The 22,354-nt window shown below is 33.6% G+C and overlaps 1 protein-coding gene across 1 annotated transcript in view; it reads left to right on the top strand.

Annotated features, from left to right (window-relative positions):
- Positions 1-22,354, top strand: part of Diaph3 (diaphanous related formin 3) — a 479,227-nt gene that overhangs the window by 204,876 nt on the left and 251,997 nt on the right. Inside the window, exons 18-19 of the mRNA XM_010636939.2 lie at positions 15,170-15,265; positions 21,578-21,672. Coding sequence (XP_010635241.1) covers positions 15,170-15,265; positions 21,578-21,672 — 191 coding nt within the window. The remainder of the gene's footprint in view (positions 1-15,169; positions 15,266-21,577; positions 21,673-22,354) is intronic.

Here is a 22,354-nt window from a genome sequence, read left to right as displayed (position 1 = left end):
GAGCCTGAACAAGTTCTCTTCAAAGTCTCTGTCTCCTTCCTCTTCAAAAGGAAGTCTCAAGGACTAGAACCATGTTCTCCTTAACACATTTGAAACAAGTTAGTATTAAACACAGAGCTTTTTTATTCAATTATGCATTAATAAATAAATATATTTAAGCAAACTGTCAAAACTCCCACTGCACACAGACATGGGTTGCCATAAATTGTCAGTTTTTGTCTTTAAATTGCATCATTATGGCTCTGCTTCTCAGTGAGGATTGGTTTGTCTTTTATCCTAGAGAAGCAGTAGGGGTTCATGTGTGATGTAATTTTTGAAGCAAGCCTTTCTGTTCTTCAGTTGCTTTGCATCAAATATGCTGGAAATGCCAGAGTATCTTGCCTTTTGGATTCATGTATTTTTTACTATATCTTTTTTTCTGCTTTATATAATACTTTTCCAGAAATGTATCTTCTCTGTATTTATATATGTATACAAATATGTATGTATTTATCTTTAGAAAGTGGCTTTTCGTGGAGGAGAAAGCAAAGGAATGTAACTGCAGTAGTTTAGGATTTGATCCTGTCTCCTATTAATCTTTCTAGGCCCAAATGTAACTCCACTTACTCCATGAGGACTTTTCTGATTCATCTAGTGAGATGTTATTTTTTGCTTCTTTGAACTTCTAGAGTGCTCCATTGATCTTTTGCCTTGATTGGCCTCAAAGAATAGAGACAAAATAAGGCCTTTGAAAAATTTACTAACCTTTTCATAAACTCTTTCACTAGGCTTCTGATAGGATAAATATCAAAAGATGCTTGACCTCTGTGATACTTTTCCTTTTATATAAATGACAGTATTGTTGTATAATTTTATCCTCACATTCCTTATTGTTCCATTTTCAATGGAAGTTTTTAAAAGAACAGGTGATGTGTTTTGCTTTCTTATATCCATATATGGAGAGCTTAACTCATTTATGACAGAGTAAATGAATGAATGCAGGAATGCATGAATGAGTTAGCTTGAGATGATCTTTAGAGTGACAAGGGAGCCCTCAGGGGAGCTTTATATTGAGAAGTCTGGTCATTCCAGTTGCTGCCATTGTTCTAATTAAAAAGAGTTTCTTGGCCCTGGTGTTTTCATCTAGGAAGCCAAGTGTAAGAGTGGAGAAATGGCCTAGAATGAAGAGTAGTCAATTGTGGTGTCAGAGATGACAATACTTCTGCTCTCATTAGCATATCTATAAAATATGAGTTCTTTTTAGTTGACATTCTAGAATTCTTTAAAACTGCTGATCTTCCTTAAGATTAAGAAGTAAGCTAATAATAAAACTGAACATACACCAAAAAGCCCATAGGATTCAGGCTTTGTAGAACTGTGCAATGGTGATGAACTGATCAAACTTCTTTCCTCATTATAGAAACATTACAGAGTATTACATTCAATTAAAAGTAAATTTGCCTATAGTGTGGGCAAATATAAGAATGTTCACTGTAAGAATTGTTTTAATAGCAAAGCTTTAGAAATAACATAATTGTTTACCAGTAAGGAAAATTATGGTGTTATAGGCAAATTATGTTACCAGATGACATACTATGAAATATTTTAAAAGAACGGTCAATCTCTGCCTATGGAGAAGGAAAGGTATACAGGATTTATCACTTTGTGAAACAATAAAAATAATGCATATGGTTTGAGTTCATTCGATTATTAGAAAAAACTATTTTTGTACGTATTTATACATCCTTTTGTTGTTGTATATGCCTTCATGCACACATACATCTAGCCATTTACAGTGCCATCATGGTAGCTTTTGTTAATGATAATGATTGTTACCACTAGTTTCCATTAAGGGAGTATTAGTAATGTCAGCAAGAATTGTACTTTTTAAATGCCCTTCTGTACAGTTTGAATTATTTTATAATGAATTTAAAAATTAAATTTTCCTAGGAAAAAGTCCAGATTAATCAGTCAATTAGCTAGGGTGATGATCTTTATTTATTTTATGTGTAAGCAAAAAGTGATAAGGTGACTTTGCCTCAGTCAATATAAATAAATCTGAAAAATTGTAAAAGACATGTGAGACATTTGTTTATTTTTAAAGAATCACAGCTTAGAAATGACCTTAGCTTTCCAAAGTGAAATAAATTTTTATCAAGTAGTATATTATATACACAGGATTCCATTAATTCAGTAAACCCCATTCCAAAAGCAATATATTTGTTAGTTAATTATTCCAAATGGTGCCTGTGATCAAAAGGGACACCCATTTGTAATTAAGGAAATCTGTGTAATAGTTATCCTGAAGAGTATTTGCTCGAGTGAGAATGGAAGTAATCGATGAAGTGAAAAGTTGCGTATATCTTCCTCAGGCTTACTAAGAGCAGCTTGTAAAAGCTGAAAAAGCATTATGAGTACTCCAATAACTAGTAGGAAAGGCTCAGTATGGGGCTAAGATTTTCAACTCAATAATTTGAGCTAAAGCATTACATAGGTCAATGGAAATGTATGTCTTTTGTGTTACATTCCCCCTGGAGCATTTGCATGTACATATTTGGAATAAATAAGTTTTCCTTTGTAGTCCATCCCACTGCCTTATTCCTTGATATTTGAAATGTATATTTGCTGCTAGTTCAGTCTTTTTTTTTTTCCCTAGTGGAGTTGCAGGAGAATTTATCTCCCCTGGGAATTTCTCAGCCATTTGAAAAATCTAATGTAATATAGTACATGTTTCTGAAACCATGTCCACTTACTTATCTTTTGAGCACTTCTATGCACCCTCTCCCATTACAACTTAGCAAGATACTCTCCCAGGTGTACTAGCTGTATTAGTGTGCTTTACATCTCTCTTCTTCAGAGTTTGCCGGATGTTGATAATAAGACAGATACCTCTTGCCTGAGCTCATGTCTGTCTTATAGGCAGGAAAGGGAGCACATCTCACGGAGTTGCGTTCAAATTATGATCTCCTCTCTTGGATTCTCTATAAGCTTTCTCTTGGCCAAGGAAAGGCTTTTGTGTCTTGTCTGTATCTGAGACTGTCCTTTCTTCATATTCTGCACCTATTTACTATTTATAGTAGAACCTTGTTCTCAGTTTTGTATAGTTAAGGGAAAATTTTGTGAGTGCATTAAAGTTTTTTTCCTCTATAAGTATACAGCTCTTACAATTGAACCGCATAGGTTTTAATACTGCTAGTTCACTGTAGATAATAAGATAAACTTACTTTTCTGCTTATTGCTGAGGAATGATCTCTTATTCTGATTCTCATCCCCCCCAAAAAATAAATGCCCTTTATCCCAAAATGACAAAGTTATAGGGAAATTTTTAGAAAAGAAAAAAAAAATCCTTCCCACTTATTATCACATTCCACTTAAATGGTAGAATTAATCTTAATCATTCTGCCTTTAACTCCGTTCCTTTGTGTCACCACATTTGCAGTGTGTACTGATGGCCTAGACAGGTGCAGAATTGCCAGGATAGAGTAAGCACAAGATTGAGAGTCCAAAGCCTCATGTATATTTGCCGGGCTTCTTGTACCTCTGTGCTTGAGTTTTCTTATTGTAGAGTGAGGCATTCTTTTTATTAGATCATTTTTCCACTGTTCATTTTAATTGGAGAAAAACGATCTGACATTTTTAGAAATGCAATCATATGAAATAATAGATTTGGTATCTCCAACATGAAGTAAAATAATTTTAGTCTTGTCAGTGTTATTTGTTAAAAGATTTTAAAGATCAGAAATTCCTGCATGTGCCAGAGAGTCACAATTAATAGCTATTCCTAGATGTCAACAGTATTGGTCTCTTTAACTTTACCTTTTTTGTTCTGCATCGGCTTATTGGTGTATGTCTTTTGAATATTAACTTTTACTCTTTGACATTTTCATCAAACATTTAAACCTGAGATAATTTTTAATTAGTTAGATTGGGGAGTTTACAGTTAGGAATATTTTAGTTCTTGCAAAGACTGTTCTGCACAAAGATGTTTTAATGCTCCTCTGCCCAAGTGTCAGGTGGACCAAAATAATTATGTAGTAATTGAGTTTAAAGTGAGAGTTTCTAATAAGATTAAACCACCTCATTCCCATTAATGAAAGGTTCCCTCCCTTCCTCTTTCACAGAATGGTTCTATTAAGTGTTGTACTTTTATCTTTAAAGAGCAGATTTGGTCAGTATGCTAAAGTTAGATAGTTTTGCAGAGGCCGGCTAGAAGACAATGGGAAATTGTGCCTTTATTAAAATCCTGTACCTATGAATATAGACACTAGGAAGGAGATGTAGTGTTGTTTATCTTGGGAGTTTTAAGAGAGCTTTGGCAATTATAGATCATCTAGGAGTTTCTGAACTCTGTCTTGGTTTAGCTCTCTCTTTTCCTTGTGGAAAAACATGGATCCGTAAAGAAAGGAATTTTCAGGAACATTTTCTTGTTAACTTGGTTTTTATCTGAATATGCTAAGTTGATCACTCAGGCCTTTGTTGTCCTACGTAAATGGTTTGAGGTTGAAGTCAAAGACCAACTTAGATTCCTTTTCCAGAATCTTATTGTACTTCTTTTATGTGCCAGGTGTCCATATGGAGCTGAAGAGAATCATTTTCGGTGTAGGACAATGCCAGGCTTTCTTTAGAAAGAACGGAAGGAGATAAAAGATGAGAGATTTACGGTCCTGTGCTTGATCTTTTAAAGTGGGGGGGGGGTAGGAGAAGGTGGAAAGAGAACATAGAATTTGTCTTTTATTGAGAGAAAAGACATGGCAGAATAGTTCAGGTGGGATACTATTTCCTTAGAAATCTGAGCTGGGCATTTAAGAAAGTGGAAATGTGTTCATGTTCTTGAAATACTAAATTGTCCAAGAATTAAATTCTTTGTACCATTTGGAAAGGTAATGTAGGGTGAGGGGTAGGAGAGGAAGCATCTGTAGTTGCATTCTCTATGGCATAATAACCTGGCAAAGCAATGCTTGTGTGAGAGGTGTGTTATATATTGAATGACCACTGTCTGTCTCCTTTAGTAGCTCTTGGGAAAGACCATGTATGTTTTAAATGGTCCCATTTTATGACAGTTTGTGAATTTTTGTGGTTGCTTAGATTTTTGTGTCTTCATTGTAAAAAGCAAAATGTTGACTCCTGCCTATGTACATCTTCAGGTCAAGAATAGTGTTTTGAAACAAATCCTCCTTACAAAGATAATTTTTTCAAAATTATGGTTATATATACACACATAATATGAAAATATTGCCATTTAAACTGTTTTAAATTGTACTGGTATTCAGTGGCATTAAGTACATTCACATTGTTTTGCGACTATCAGCACCATCCCTCTCTGGAACTTTTTTGTTTTTCCCAGCTCGTACTCCTTGTACCCATTAAGCACTATTCTCCATTTTCTCTGTGCCATCTAAAGATCATTACTGTACTTAAATATCATTTTCCCTCACACAGTGTGATACAGTCTCTGCTAGTCTTCCTGTGTCACCTCTTTCTTCTAGTGGGGAGGCATGCTGGGACACTTGGACTGCAGCTAGCAAGTGCAGTGGAAGTGGTCTGTGGGTGAGCCCACCATTTTATATAGCTTTGTAATATCTACATAACACAAAATCTACCTAGAAAAAAGGTAGCACAGATAAATAAATATCCAAATCCCTGAGTCTTTCTTAAGGTCTCAAGTTCACGTGACTGTGGGGACAGAAATTAGTACAGAATAGTTAACTCTAGAAAGCAGAGCAGAGAAATAGTAGAGCTCCAGTTAGGCATTCTAGCAAATACCAGAGTGACCCAAAACACTACCTGGAACCATCATGGAATGCACAGCAATAAAAATTAAATAATTAAGAAATTGGAAAAATGATTTGAATTCCCAACTGAGCTATCAGAGAATTGAACATAAAATCAGAGGGACACGATAACTATTTACCAGCAAGTCTGGGTAACAAAGTTACATGAAAATCCAAGTTCCTACCTTCCACACACACACATATTTCAGAGACTATAAGTGGAGATAATTCCATGATTCTTATGTGTCAGCAAGGTATCAGAACTTAATTTTTTCTAGTGTGAAATTAAATGTTAATGTGAAATTCATGTTGCACTGTACATTATGATTGGGATTTTACACAAATAAAAGACCCTCCTCTCCCCTCCAAATACAAGCATGCTGTCATTTCACAGTAAATTTATTATAAAACTTCTTAAGCCTGTTTATCAGAGGAATTCTGTTTCGTATTTTGAAATACCAGTCATTTTTTATATGTGATCACATTATTTCTATCAATTTTGACATACTATTTGGCGATTTTAATGATGCTAATGTGTTGTTTCCCCACACTATAATAAACCAAGGGTTGTCTGTTCACTATTTAATATTGTTACTTTTCTAGTCTCAAATTGCTTAATACTATGAATGTACATAGTAATAAGTTGACTAAGACTTTTGGTTCTATAGCACACTAGATACCTTAAATCACCTGTTTCTCTATTTGTATGTAATCCTTCTTTAATTTAGGAATGTGCATTGAGTTCTCATTCTTTTTATAATAAATTTTTTTCTCCATCAGTACATTCTCTTGTGTAGGCATTAGCATGTCATGCATTAACAGCCAGCATCTGCTTTGTAATTTTTGCTGAGATATATTTCTACTTTCTAATATCAAAACATGCATGGGAAGAGAGGTCAGATTGGTAAAAACAATATTTAATGAAAAAATTACTTTTGATGAATGCATGCATTATCCCATGATGGGGAAGTGACCAACATTTATAGGGAACAAGTTCTAGAAAAACTCCATATGGTCTGGAAATGTGTACTACATATATAATATAAAGTGCAGTTTTTTTGTGAGTAGTTGTGATAGCTAAGAAAGATTATGTGAGAAGTGGATCCAGTTTTCTTCTGGTCAAGTTTTCAACTATTGTGAATACCTTTTAGTTTCTCCTCTTAGATTTTAGATTCATTTGATCAAATTTAATCTCATTTGTAACTAATGCACTTAACAAAAGGTTTATATGATTAATAAGGTTTTTCTCAGCGTTTTTTTTCCCTAGTACACAGCTCTTAAGATAAATTTATTCAATGTGTAAATTTGAAAGGTGATAATATTTTATTTGACTTGGATTGTTTTTCTTCTATATCTTAGATTAGGAGAGTACATATGCATAAAAGAGGATTCTAAGAAATTTATTATTTTTAGTTTGTGGGGTTAATGCTTTTGAAATGAGCAACGTTGCTAATTTTTGTGATTGAGTACATCTTTGGGGATCGAGCTGCTTTTACGTACTATTTTGATTGGCTTGTGATTTCTTATAGGAATAATGATGGAGAAATAATAAGTGGATCACGTTTCTTGAAATCATTGTCATTTTAGGCATCTATTTAAAGTTATATTTCTAATGCCTTAATAGTTGTTCTGTACATGTAATGTAAACAATTCTAGATTTAACTTTAACTGAGCTGTTCAATAGTGAAATCCTTCTCAGTATTCATATAGAAGTTGAGTTATAAAAACCTTCAAGACTATTTTGTGACATTGTCTACTAAAAAAGAATGTCACACAACATGAAATATGCATTTGTCTGCTGCCCATTTGATGATTACTATAGTTGAAGTAATCTTTTCCACAAAATTTTATTTAGTGCTTCAGCCACTCTTCCTAATATTGTATAATTCTTAGCCTTGAATTGTCTAACAGACTGCATTTTGCTAAGTAAAAAAGCCTGATTAGTTATGGCAGTCATATATTAATATTTGAATAGAAAAAGTCTGTTTCTCCCCTGATTATTTTTATTTTCTATGTAGTTGGATACATAGCCATTTATTTTTGTGTCTGGAAATATTAAAACTGATTTTGATAGATCAGATATGACTAAAACGATTTATGCAATTAAGGTTTTCAGTACCAAGCATTTACTTTGATAGTTTGCCAAGGGTTTATTGCCAACTTAAAAACAAATTATTCCAGCTTTTTCGCACTTTTTTTCCCCTTGTGTATTCCATATCTTCTGCCTCCAAGCTACTTAAATCTTCGAAACCATATTATACCATCAAAACCACCAATAGTGTTAAGTCTCAGAAATCTGCTTTCCTTTCTCATCCCTTTGCCTGTTCTCAGATTCTAGCCCTGAAGACTTTCATTCTGTTCACATACTACAGCTGAATAAGTGAGCCTTATCCAACCTTATCCACCATCTGCAAGGCAGTGATGGGTAAATTCTTGACTTTCCCTTTGCAACTATGTTTTTTCCAAAGCTTTGAATCCTACTCATTTGTTAAGTAGGCCATGCATTTCTTTTCCTTCCCTCCTGCCCACTCACCTTTCCAGTCCCTCTCCCACTGAGCATATACATCCAGGGAATGTTGCATCCAGGCAGTGTAAAGGTATAATGTGAGTTTTCTTTCCCTGTATGCAGATTGCTGACTTCTTTGTTCATGCAGATTCCTGTCTCAGAGGCTACTCGAGTTTGAATGTGGTGTCCAGTGGCCTAACCTAAGATCTGGTCACAGCCAAGCTCTTTCTGTAACCTTTGACAAGTAACTTATTTTCTCTGTCTTTTCACTCACCTGTAGTGGAGGTTGAATTATATCTTCAAGGGGTCTTCTGCTTCTAAAATGTATACGTTTTTTATTCTCTTCATTAACCTCATCAAATCTCAATTGTTAAAAAGCAAGCAAGAAAAACAATAGTAATAATGCAAATAATTCATAAATATCTCCCAACCCTAATCTCTTATTGCATCTGAAGACTTGCGACCTTATAAATTTCATGTCCTAAATAAATTATTTTTTTCTTTTTCTGTAGTTGAGATGAATTTATTGGCTTCTCTTATGGCTTGCTTATTTAATCACATGTACTTCTTTTTGTCCTCTCAAAGCTAGTGTAATAATCTTATTAACAAAAGGTAATTATTATAAACATTAGCACACAAATTTTATAGCACTTGTGTTAAATGAGTTTCAGAAAAATATAAAATGCTTTATATTTTCAAAATATTTTGGTATAAGATGCATTTAACTAAGGGGGCACAATAAAAGTTATTCAGTGATTATTGGTAGCATTTACTGATTTAAAATCCTTGATTATGGAAAGAGAAAACTTACTACTTCTTGTTCCTCTGTGACCTACTTACACATTTAGAAGTAAGTGCTTCAGGTTTACTTTAATGATGGAATAATATATTTTAAAGGTTATATGGAATCTTATTCCTAAAAAAAAAAATCACATTTTAAAATCAATCTGATTAAAACATAATAGAAAATGCATTGGAATAAGATGTTCTATAAAACTATGATTTTTAATGGAAAATTTAGTATGAAAGAAAAGATTTTGAAGATTCTTTTTTATAATTTTGCAGCTATTTTTGAAACTTTGAAAACAGTAAAAAGAATAAAGTGAAAATGTAATTAAAAAAGATTTTTTCAGTTCATGGCTCTTGGCAACATAGAGAGTTTTGTCATCTTTGACTTGATTCTGACATAAAACCCTTATAAAATGCAGCATATGCTGTGTTAGTGATCAGAACTGTTTTTGAACAGTATTAATCTTTCTTTCCTTGGAAAAATGGAGCCTTACACAGCAACTGTAGGAAGTAAGATTAAACACAAACCTCTAATGGCAAAATAGCTAGATCACAAGTATAGATGGCACTAATAATCTGTATGATTCAGGGTTTCATGTTATACGTGAGAAAATTTAGCCCTGAAGTGAGAGTGTATTTTGTACAGGCTTTAGAAGAGGAACTCCACCAATGAATGCGTCTGAGTCTGAAGTTTGCTTTACTGTCGATTGGAGTTGTGCTTATGCACGCATAATTCTGTTCCTGATTTCTCTGTGACTGTGCGGGGAGGATTTTGTGGAGTTAATTATCATCTCATTTTACTCTTGTAACTTCTCTTGAGAGTACACTATTCCTGTCTCATAGATGAGCGATCTAAACTGTAAGTTCTGTGCTTCACATGTGCTGGGCCAGAGATGCAGAACCTGGTGTCAAAATTTCAATCCCAAAACCCCTGCCGGGTCTCGGAATATTACTATTTCCCACAGATATCACCAGCATGGGGAACTGAATTATATTTTGTATAAACACTTTTGTTCTGCTAAATGTCCTCCTTTGTTCTTATTCCTTTTAATAACCCTTTTTAGTGTTTGCTGTATTAGTATGCTTGCCACTGCTGTAGCAAAAATAATGGAAGCTTCATAATTTATAAAGAGGTCTCTTAGCTCAAAGTTCTGCAGATTCAAGAGCATGTTTGCAGCATCTACCCAGCTCTAATAAAGGCCATATGGTGCCATAGTGTCACAAAGGGATTGAATACAAGGAGATCATGTGGCAAAACAAGAAGCCAGAGAGAGATCAGTTTGGGGAAGGGGCATTTTTGCCCTTTTACAATAATCCTCTCATAAGAACAACGTCAATTCCTTCTCAGCTAATACCCCTGATGATCTTACTATGTCCCCCAGGCCCCACCGCCTGATCGTTCTACCACCTCTTAACATCACCAGGCTTCTAACATGTGAACCATACAGAAACCATAGGAGATGGCATTTTTAGATACTGCTTTATCAGTAGCTCACATAAGCATTTTTACTGATTTGCAGCAGCTCTCTATAGGGCTTCATTTTGTAAACTTTAAATTCTTGATGTAAAAGATTTTTTAATATAAATGTTTCAATAGATAGGCTTATTGTTTTGTATCATATCAACATAAGTGTGTTGCAACCTTGGTTGTTTTTTTTTCCCCCTGTGGTTTTGCTTTTATAAAACTCTGCTTCTACCTGCCGCCTTGTCCACATTCTCACTGTTTAGATCACGTCTTTGTACAGTACTGGAAAAGATGGAGGAAAGACGTAAATTTATTGCTTTGGGAATATGCTAATGCAGCACATTTAGGAAGAATCTAACGTGGCATTTTGAGAAATAACCGAATTTTTAAAACTGCTTCAGTCTCTCTCTCGAAGTTGAAGTGGTGAAGGTTGCTTGTATACTATTTTTTATTGTGGCACAACATATTTTCTAACTAGAAAAAGAAAATCAGACTTAAAATTTGTTGATTGCTGTTCTCTTGTCAGATCTGAGACTTAAAATTACTAGGCATTGTTTTTCTTGTAGAGGTGGTGGTGTGGTGATAGTGATGATGTTGATGGAGGCATTAGGATCACTATCATAAGATTTATTTAAGAAACCAAAAGTAGGTGTCCAATTTAGGGTCTAGTAGGTGTTCAGGAAAACACATCAAGAAAAAAGGTTGAAGTACTGAGAAGATGGAAATAAATATGTCATCATTTGGTCCCTAGAAAATCTGTGGAGCAACTATTAGGACTGATACCTATATTTTCATTTCAGATTCCTCTTCTCTATATGTGTATAGTCAACTTTCTCTTATGCGTTACTATGTGGATATAGAGAAGCTCCTTAAACTGAATGTATTTAAAATGGACTAGTTCAAGCCTATTCCTCATTGTTAAGTTAAATGAAGAGCTCTAGCATCATCTACCCGATTGCAGATGCCTGAGTTTCCTTCTTTACTCTGTGGATACATATGTACATGTGAAGATGTGACAATATGAAGGTTGTATTATCTATGCAGATGGTATTCACTGAGTACGTGGTGCACTCTAAACCTTCTTAGTATAAAGGGGATAGTGGTAAAATGCTTCTGGCTCTTAAGTGTCTTCTTCTTCCTCCTCCTCTTCCTCTTCCTTCCTCTTCCTCCTCTTCCTCCTCCTCCTCCTCCTTTGCCCCCCCTCCCCCTCTTCTTTTTCTTCTTCTTCTTCTTCATCATCATCATCATCATCATCATCATCATCATCATCATCATCATCATCAAACTCCGGACCTTGAGCTTGCCAGGCAGATGTGGTGTCACTGAGCTAAATCCCTGGCCCCCTCAGTGTCTTATTTTCTAGTACAAGAGCAGAGACAAGGTCATATTTATGATACATGATAAGTAAATGCATTCGATGAAGAGAAAAGGAGAGCAGTGGTGATAGGAGCTCTGGGTGAGGGTTATGCTTTCTATGAAAGGCAGTAAGAGAAGACATTGCCAGGAAGTTTTAACATGATTCTTCTGCTGCACTGTGATAAAGAGAAGAAGTTAGTAATGCCTGGAAGTAGGGAGACGAGCTAGGAAGCAGTTGGGATCTGGCAAAACAAAACAAAGATCCCACCATGGGGTTAGGGGCAATAATAACCACAAAGATGGTGAGATGTGGTTATTTTAGTGAATGTCCAGGTGGAGAGGATGTGTGACTGAAAGAAATAGTAGAAAATTCCAAGCTTTTTTACTTGATCAATTGCACTAAGAATATTCTCATTTTTCTGAGATGGGGAAAAGTGTTGGAAGAACAGATGTGGAGGTATGTGTGTGTATGTGTATGTTAGGTGCTGGGTTTCGGTCAGACTAATAGAGACATCTGTTAGATAGCCAAGTAGGTATATCCAGTGTATGCAGTTAGATGTTCAACTGGAACACCGAAGACAAATTGGGTTTGGACCAATAATTAGTCCAGTTTCTATGGTTTATTCTGCTTTTAGAGTTCATCTGTTCTCTCTGTTCCTGTTGCTCTTGGAGAGGGTACCATTTACTCTCATTTTGGTTACTGTAGTTTTCTTCTATCTTTCCCCTGACTTTATTTTTGCCACCCTTTTCAATCACCTTCAGTAGTTTAATTTTTTTCTAAAATGTAATTCTCTTATTGGTTCTCATAAGATGTTTAAATCTTCAGTGGCTCCTCAGTACTGTGAGAATGAAATTCAGACTGACTTCCTTATTTTTTTTCCTTCTAATTTAAAGGGTCCTGCCTTGTGATGTGCCTGATGTATTTCTGGGGCTATTTCTATTCAGTATTCTTTGCTGTTACTATCCTCACATGGCTCTGTGTCCTTCAAATTCTCACACCTTTACACCTTTAAACATTCTCCTTCCATTATCTCTATATTCTTCCACTCCCCTTGATCTCACCTGGATGGATAATTTCTTCTCACTTTCAAGCTCTTGTTTAGGATACGATTTACTCTGTAAAGACTATTTCTGAGAAATATAGATTAGAGTGCTTTTCTTCTCTTGTGATTCTTACCAAGACATGGCCAGTATATAAAGTGTGAATAAAATTTATGGTAAATGTTCGATTTTAGAAAAATCACCGTAGGAGAAGTATTGCCATCATTTCCAGTGAAAATACTTCCTCTCACTTTGAACGTGCTTATCTCATCAGTCTCACCACTTTTTGAAGGAGCTCTGGCAATCCTCTTTCGCAAGTCTTTACAAGCTTTGGTAAAACATATGGTGAATGCTACTGTCCAGTGCCATTTAATGGAAAGGCAGGCTCTAAAAACATTACTGTGTGTCCTCATCCACCTCATTCACCAGATCTGGCTCTTCGGGCTCTTCTCCAAAGTCAAAATGACCATGAAAGGTAAATGTTTCAAATCAAGTCAGGACATGAAGCCATGCTGGTGTGAGTAAAGAGGAGTTCCTGAACTACTTCAGGAAGTGAAAAGAATGCTGGAATGAAAGTGTTTGAAGTTAGGACAAGCATTTTGAGGGAGATTAATGGCAAAATTTTTCTTATTTTTAAATTTAATTTTTTACTGTATTTTTGACCATATTTCATTACCTACGCATTACAACTGCCATTCATTTTGTAGTAATCTCTATTGGACCATAATTTCTGTGAAGCTAAGATGTCTGTATTTTTTTCTGTGTATTGCTTGATACAGTATCTTTTACTTGTTAAATATAGCCTATGAAAGTGAGAGCATAACAGAGTAAAGTAACTGATTATATAGCACATGTGGAAAATTTACTGGAAATTTTACACAATAACCAGGAATGTAATTTAGACATTCTTATGTTACCTGATTCTAAACAGGACGCATATGAAGAATGCTGTATACCACATGATTAGGACATTTGAAAATGGTCAAGATGTCTAATCTCCCAGGATTTACTTATGAATTCTTTGCAATTTGAATCGTATTCAAATGGATTTTATTTTGGAACTTTTTAATTACTCAGTAGTTGATGTGAGGAAATAACTATGAAAAGCAATAGAAACTCGAAAAAGATAAACATAATTTGAACGGCCAACCAAAGACATGTAAGGCTTTAGTACTTAAGCCAGAATGGTAAACAGTGTAAGAGTAGCACACAAAAGAATAGAATTAAGAGCCCAGAAAAAAGAGAGTTAATATAATTAATTAAAAATCTTTTGAGAATGATGGTTAATTATACAGAAAATGACACAAAAATTAGTTAATAAATATTTCTAGAAATTAAAAATTTGACCCTTAACTGAAATTATGTACCAAAACCTATAATTGTAATATACTTCTTTTTCATATAAAAATAATGGAATTATATTATCTTTTGCGTATAAAGATCTTGCAAGGGAGTTTTCAGTTCTATATGCTTTCCTGGTTATTTTTCCTCAACATTTTATTTGTGCATATCTACCTAGATATTTTCCCCCTCCCAGTTTATTGTCCTAAAAAATCCTAATTTTATAGATGACCTATGTTGAGAAGGGCTATTCATGGACACAAGAGAGAGGAAAGATGATTGGACTGCCTTACTGGTTGGGGCTTTAAGCTTGTCTGTCATATACTATACTGTAAACACAGTTCATATTGTTGTTGTTTGACATAATGTGTTTATTTTTTAATAAAGGATAATGTAAATTTGTTAATATTTTTTAGACTACTGAGTTAAAATGAGCTGAGTAGCAATATTTGACTGTTTTTCAACAGTTTGGAAAAAGTATAATGCTTCATTTTGAGGCGATATATTTTTAAATAAGCGTGGTGTATTAAACATAATACAGCTTTATTCAGTACTCTCAGGGTTCACTTATTAATGCATCCTAAGTGTAAGTATATTGTTATAATTGTGTCCTGTACATTTCTCAAGTGAACTAAATATACATGTACTTGATAGTATTCATTTCTATAGTGTATACTAGTTTTATATTTGTTTTTCCTGTGAAACATTCACATATTTACTTTTTTTTTTTTTTTGTAATTTGGGAGCCACAAATATCTGAAACAGTTTGAGTCTTGGACTCCCTTTTATTCTTTTTATAACTGTGTAGTTTTAGAATAATCATATTTTTTGGCATCCTTGATGAAATAAAGTTCACTTTTTGTCCTTTTGTACATAAATGCCTTGTTGTCCATAACATCAGTCTATCTTTTTGTTTTCCAGAGAGAAAAGATGAAGAAGATTTTGAAGAGAAGAAAGTTATTAAGAAAAAAATTAAGGAACTTAAATTTCTGGATTCTAAGATTGCCCAGAACCTTTGTAAGTATCATATTTCAATGCTATTAAGTTATCCAACACATGTAGATGGTTTAAATTATTTCATTTTATGGCTTGTTTTTCATTTTATGGTTATTTTAATTTTATTGTTATTTGCATAATAAATTCAAATAAAATTCATCTTTATGTAAATTGTGAGATTAAATTCTTCAAAAGATTAATGCATATTATAAAATAAGAACAGGATTTATTTTGAATTTCTCTACCTTCCATCATTGAAATGAGAATTATATCTTAAAGTATCATTTTAACTTTAAAAATAAAGACAAGGAACTCAGCTAGTGACATCATATTTTGAAAAAAAAAACTTACTTTTATACCTCTGAATTTCTATTATTTGTGATATTTTATCATACAAAAAGGAAGTTAGAATATTAATGGAAATAGAGATGATGAGTAAAATAAATGCCATTATCCCATCTTAGCATTTCAAAGTGGTTCCTCAAAAGTACTAACTGGAAATATTTTAGATTTAATTACTATTTCAGGAGCTAAATACAGTGTTGAATTGTCTTCCTGACTGAATTACTGTGGGAGAAGTAGGCAAATAATTTTGCTCCTGTGTCATTTTTAACTGCATTTTAAAGGCATCGAAGATAGTTCTGCTTGAAGCTGAGATAATATGGCATACACAGACACACCCCCCCCCCCCCACACACACATTCCTTTCTGATAGTGCAAGAGGGACATAATGTGGTGAATGTAGAGGTAGGAAGAGAGTTAACATAGCTTTTAGTCTGCCTTTCAATTATTAACATACCTCAAGTGAGCTTTTAGCAAGGATTTGAACAAAATTGTTCTCCAATGAGAGAATAAAAATTCATGCTACTGTTCAAAAAGTTTTACTAAAGGCAGTATGTGCAAAAGGTAGAGTTGACATTCTTTTTTATGAAAGTTTTGGAAATGACTGTACTTTATCTTCACTATGACTGAGGGTTTTTGCTTTATACAATGTGGGCCTGCTAGGGTCCTCAGGAACAGTGTGGAGCTGTTAATGTTATTGGCTGATATTTAGTTTTTCTTTGCTGAGCTTAAACTGATCATTCACACATTGGTGTGTCTTCTAAGTTAGGTGTCACCTACCACATGCTTCGGCCAAGGAAACTGTATGCAAAGATGACATCACTTTGGCCTGGAAGTACTTAGTGGGGCAGGAGTAAGAACATCAGAAACCTCTGTTGGCATCCAGAATTGCAGTCAGAATGGTGTGCATCATCTTGATAACATGGTCATCACCAACACAGCCCTGTCCTTTTGGTGGGTGATGGACATGTACTCAAATTAGACAGTTTTTTCTGTGTGATAATTTAGTCCACTTAAGTGTTCTTGTTGCATTATTTAGTTCAGAGAGTTCTCTCTTATCACCCCCCAAAAAACATTGTCTCAGTTCAAAATACTGCACTATTGACTTAGACAATATAAGAAAGTTCTATACTTGGTGATCTAAAAGAAGTGATTTTGTTTAGAAAAATTTCTATGACTGCACACAAGTTACTAGTCTTGAATCTGACCACCTTCTTATGGTTGCTGAAGAAATATCTTTTTGAACACATTACTTTCTGATTTGATCACCCATGATAATTTTGCTTAAATTAAAGCCACCTCAGAAAGAATAATAATTGGTGGATGTGGTACATAATTAGTAGCATGTGTTAATAATTTCTGATTAACTTTGTGTGCTGGCTCTGTGTTTGTCAATTTATGTTTTATGATAAACCCATCAGATAGGTATTAGCATTGATATTCTAGGTTGAGAATATGGTGGCTTTAGTATTAAATAGATTTGAATAAGGTAGAAATATTAAGAATAGTGTATATCTTTTCCTATTTATATATTACAAAATCACATTATTATAGAAAAGAATCCTGTTTGTGATGTTTGCTTTAGGTGGAGAATCCATATCCTATGTATTTCATTGAGAAGCATGTTTTAAAATATAATATAAAAAGATCCAGAATTTATGTCATATTATGATGTCATCCATTTCAGAATTAGTCTTACCCTCTCAGACTGTAGCAAGTGTTGTGATTGAAACTTTCTGAATCTTTAGAAGCCTGTAATCTTTACTGAAATTATAGTTGGATTCACAGCTGGTTTTTGTCTATAAAATTTAGAGTCTTAAGATACTGTATTCTGAGGAGAGTCATGCTTAAATAGTGACAACTGTTTTTCAGTGAGATAATTTTGAGTAAAGCTGCGTGCGGTCAGTAGTAGAATACTGATACTAGCATGGAGAGATTCACTTGTAAAGTTTATTGAAGAAAAAAATTAGTCTGTACTATATAATTTCTCTTTAAATTCTCAACTGAAATATTCTGTAGAACTTTCAGAATTTCTATACCTTTTAAAATTTAAAACTCTCATTTATTTGCCTATTTGAAGATTATGTAGGACTTTCTATATTTTGAGTTCATAAAGGTTTTGGCAAAGTTAACCCCTGGATGAAGAGAAGTCCAAGGACCTTTACAGAATTTCTATGTTTTTTCACATTTCTTTTGAGTGGGTATTTGAGCTATATAGAAAGAAACCCTGGATGCTACAAATTAATGTAAATGTTTTACTTTAAACATTCATAAATTGCTACACACAATACAAGCACGACTGATTCCAAGATCTGCATATTCTATATTCTTTCTTATCAAACTTAGAGCTTCCAACTGGGATCTATATAATCACATTTTAAAGGATAAGATGTGTGTTAGTAGAAACATTCAGTTTTATAGGTTTTTTGGAGGATTTAACTGAGTATCTCTTATATTAAATACCTTTTTTGCGGGGAGTACCAGGGATCAAACTCAGCTCTTTGCACTTGTGAAGCAGGAGTCAGAACACTGAGCTAAATCCCCAGCCCTTTTTTTTATATATTAAATACTTTTAAAAGTCTTTTCGTAACTTACAGATTATCTCCTAGGCAATAGGTCATTTTCAACTGTTCTGTAATCTCTCCCCCTATGATTAGTACAGTAAATGATTTCCAAAAGATGATTTATTCATAAACTATTAAAATAATTTGATTGACATAAGTGTTTTTATAGAGTATGCTAATTAAAATATAGGTGACTGAAAGCAAAAACAAATGACAAATATGGAAGAAAATATTAGGTGTAATAAAAATATGCAGAATGTTTAAATAAAAATTTATAAAAGTATTACAGTAAAAAGAATTGCCTATTAAGCTCCCACAGAGTATTCCCTCCTGCTTTGCTTGCCTGCTTTCACCAAATCTGCCTACCTTGCAACTCCTGGGTCTCCACCAAAGTAGAAGTGACCATGAAATGTAAAAGTTTGGAATTAATTCAGGACACTTAGGTAGTCAGAAGAGAGCAATGGAAGACTCACAGAAGGAAAGACTTTGAGACATGCTTCAGAAAATGGCCAGGGTAACAGTAAAAGTGTGTTCAAAGTGAGGGAAAGTATTTTGAGGGTAATTAATGGCATTGTATCTTTTACTTCAGTATTTTTAAAAATCTACCTAAATACTGCATTGTTTCTCTGGTGTGAGAAACCAAAAGTGGAAATAAGGACTGAAATATATAATGGATGTTGGGAAATGGGAAGAAAGTGTTCAGATGAGAAGAGGAACAGGGGAGGAGAGAGAGAGAAAGGAAAGAAGAGACAAGAAAAAATTAAAAATACAAGGAAAAATGGAAACATTTTTGTACATGAGGGAGGCTTGAGGGAGGAAAGCAATAAAATAAAATTTATTTTAAAAAATAAAAATAAAAGAACATCTAATAAAAAACCTACCTAATGTTTTATTTTGTTTTTTTCTTTTTTCCTGCAGTACTGGGGATGGAACTCAGGACCTTGCTTTTGCCAGGCAGGCACCACACCACTGAGCTACATCCCCCAGCCCACTGTGACCTAATGTTTTTATCACGCTTTCTAAAAGAATGTTATTTCTACCTACAAACCAAGTAGTTCTATTAAAATTTTTATCTGTTTTCACATATTATTATTATGTGTTATTTATATAGATTTATCTTTACATACATACTTGTGTGAGATTGTGTAGTTTTTTAAATGAGAAATTGATGAGTCTCCAATGAATGACACTCTGATTTCAAACTTTTCTTTCATTTCTCTAAATATTTTATTATCTCATATGATCATTGCTTTTACACTTTCAAAAAAAGCTCAGAAATATCATTTTTATTTGGTATTGGGGATCGAACTCGGGACCTTGTGCTTGCAGTGCATGCAACGGCACCACTAAGCTAAATCCCCAGATAAGAAATATCCTTTTTAGATAGTTCTGGAGTGTCTCTGTACTGCCTGAAGTATGCAAATATAGCTTTCCTCATATAATTCCTATGTGATGTTTCAGAGCAATTCTATTTTGATTTTTTTTCTTTAATATTCTGAACTTTTTTGTATTTTATTTTATTCCTGGACTTTGTCCCTAGAGTAAAATTTATTTTTGCTCAAAAATTCAGAGATTGATATTAATCTCAGTACATTTGTAGTCTAGATATGTCTTAATAATTCACCTTCTCAATCATATTTTCCATAAGACTTGCCATATATTTTTTGACATTTTCATTTCTCATACTTTTGATTGATTTTATGTATTTTGCTTATTTTCTTATTAAACCTGGTATTCTAATTTTTTGGATGCTTGTTTATATTTGAAAGAGAAGCAATACTATGAATTTTAAGGCAGATCTTTTTCCTCATCTTGTTGTTTTGAGTGCATTTGTATTTCTTTTATAACATCAGATATAAATTTTTTTCATGGTTTGAATTGTTTTTAATATTTGAATTTTCTAACCAGAGGTGAGCTAATATGCCCTGCTAAATTTTTCTTATTTTTGTTAACATTTATATTTACTCATCATCTGCAACTTCCTTTGTACGTGATGTAAAGTTATATTTTATTTCTTTGCTGTCAGTTTCTCATTCCTCCTTTAACATTATACAGTTATTATAGTTTTTGCTTGCTAGATAATTCTACTGGTGAATTATCCTTTTATTTCTATAAGTGTCTGTTACTAGATCTTCTAGATGCTTTATTCCATCTTTGTCTGTGAAGGACCACAGGCATCCACATTTCTAGCCTAGCTCATATTTATGACTCTTGTGCTCCGTAATGTGCGAGAGAAGCTGGAAATAAGAACATCGAACTTGCCCTTTGTTTTTCATCTGTAGGTGATAATGCCCTCAGGTCTAAGAAACACAGTCCAAGAATGAAGTTGATCACGTTTTCTGAGTTTTATGAAAAATGATGTCTTTACCTACAGATAAGATGATGTAATTACCTACAGACCAGATGATATAGAAGTTTAGTAAATTTTAAAAAATTAATGGGTTGTTGGAAGCAAGTGCTGAGTATGATCAAGAAATGATGTAGTTTAAACATTAAAACATAATTATTAAAACATAATACTAGAATAAATACTAAACGAGCAGAAGCATTATATATAATACTCTGAAAATACATACCCCAAAGCTCTTGAAAATATTATTATAATATTACATATCTAGAAAAATCATAAACAATGTTGGCACTTCTTAGTAATATCTAACCCCTTTGGAAATTTTATCATGACAACTTGTTTTCTAAAATAGGATTTTTAAGAGCTATATGCACAGTATTTGTCTAGCATGTTGTCTACAGTATTTCTGAATAGTGAAGTGCTATTGTTACTTGTGACAACATTAATGAACTATTTAGCAGTTCTCTGAAATTCTTTTTCTAAACTATTTAGTAGGGTTGGGCGTGGGGTGCATGCCTGTCATCCCAGCACTCGGGAGGCTGAGGCAGGAGGATCGCTGTGAGTTCAAGACCAGCCTGGGCTACATAGTGAGCTCCAGGTCAGCCTCAAGTACATAGTGAGACCCTGTCTCAAAAGAACAGAACACAATAAATAAATAAATAAATAAATAAATTAATTAATTAAAATATTTAGTAGGGCAGGAAGATATTGTGCAAGCCAGTAACACATATGTTTACACATGTTACACACACATTCTGGAGTTTTATCTTTTCATTACAATGTGAGGGGTTTTTTAAACATTTTTTTAAAATCACATGAAATTGGTAACATTCCTATGATAGACAAATATGTATGCATTTAGAAATCAATTTTTAACCTGCCTAAAAATAGAATGTTGTGGAAAATATTACAAGTGGAAAAAAATATAAAATGTGTGAAGGAAAGTTTCCCCTTACTATATTAAATCTATAAATTTCCTTGTATGAATTTATTTTTGATTTTATAAATAGAACTACGTCTAAAATTACTGTGCTACCTTATTCTTTATGAACCATTTCTCCCCTCCCTTTCTGTTAGCAATCTTCCTGAGCTCTTTTCGGGTGCCATATGAAGAAATCAAAATGATGATATTGGAAGTGGATGAAACACAGTTGGCAGAGTCTATGATTCAGGTAAACAAACAAGCAGAGCTTAAATTTCAATATTTTATTGCAAACTCCTCATTAAATAGAAATCTGTAAGTGAAGCAAAATTCTTAACCCAAATCATTCAACTGAAAAATCATTGTTGCATAATTAGCTTTAGCATAACTTCTACATTGCCAGGAGATAAAACTCTGTATCTTCTCTTAACTGCAAACTAAATATAATGCTATCAAAATGATTACATTTCGATGTTTCGTTTTACATGTAACTTATTGTTTTTCTTGTAGTTAAAGAGTAGTGGTATTGTAATATAAATTTATATATCCTTTATAAAATGTTTTTGTTATTCTTTAAAGTTGAATCATTATTGGTTACCTTTACTAATGAGCTTTTTTTTAAATCATTGGAGTTCCTCTATGTAACAGAGATTGTTTGCCTAGTACTCTATATTCATTCAGAAGACCAGAAGGTTTTGGTTTGGTTTGGTGTAGTTTTTTGGAGACATAATCTTGCTAGGTACTCTGTAGCCCAGGTGTGGAACTTGAGGTGATCCACCTTCAGCCTCCCCATTGTGGGGATTATGGGTGTGGGCCACCATGCCCAGCTGAAGATCAAAGGATTTTAAAAATGGTTTTTACCCCAGATATGTTATTGAATGCTAGTGTGGTATCAGAGTTACTTCCTAAATTCCATGTAAGAGATTATTTAT

Source organism: Fukomys damarensis, unplaced genomic scaffold (assembly GCF_012274545.1).
Source record: "Fukomys damarensis isolate Sample0158 unplaced genomic scaffold, DMR_v1.0_HiC HiC_scaffold_38, whole genome shotgun sequence".
In the NCBI taxonomy this organism is placed as follows: Eukaryota; Metazoa; Chordata; class Mammalia; order Rodentia; family Bathyergidae; genus Fukomys; species Fukomys damarensis.
The sequence above is the reverse complement of the archived record's forward strand: the minus strand, read 5'-3'. Positions and strand labels throughout refer to the sequence as shown.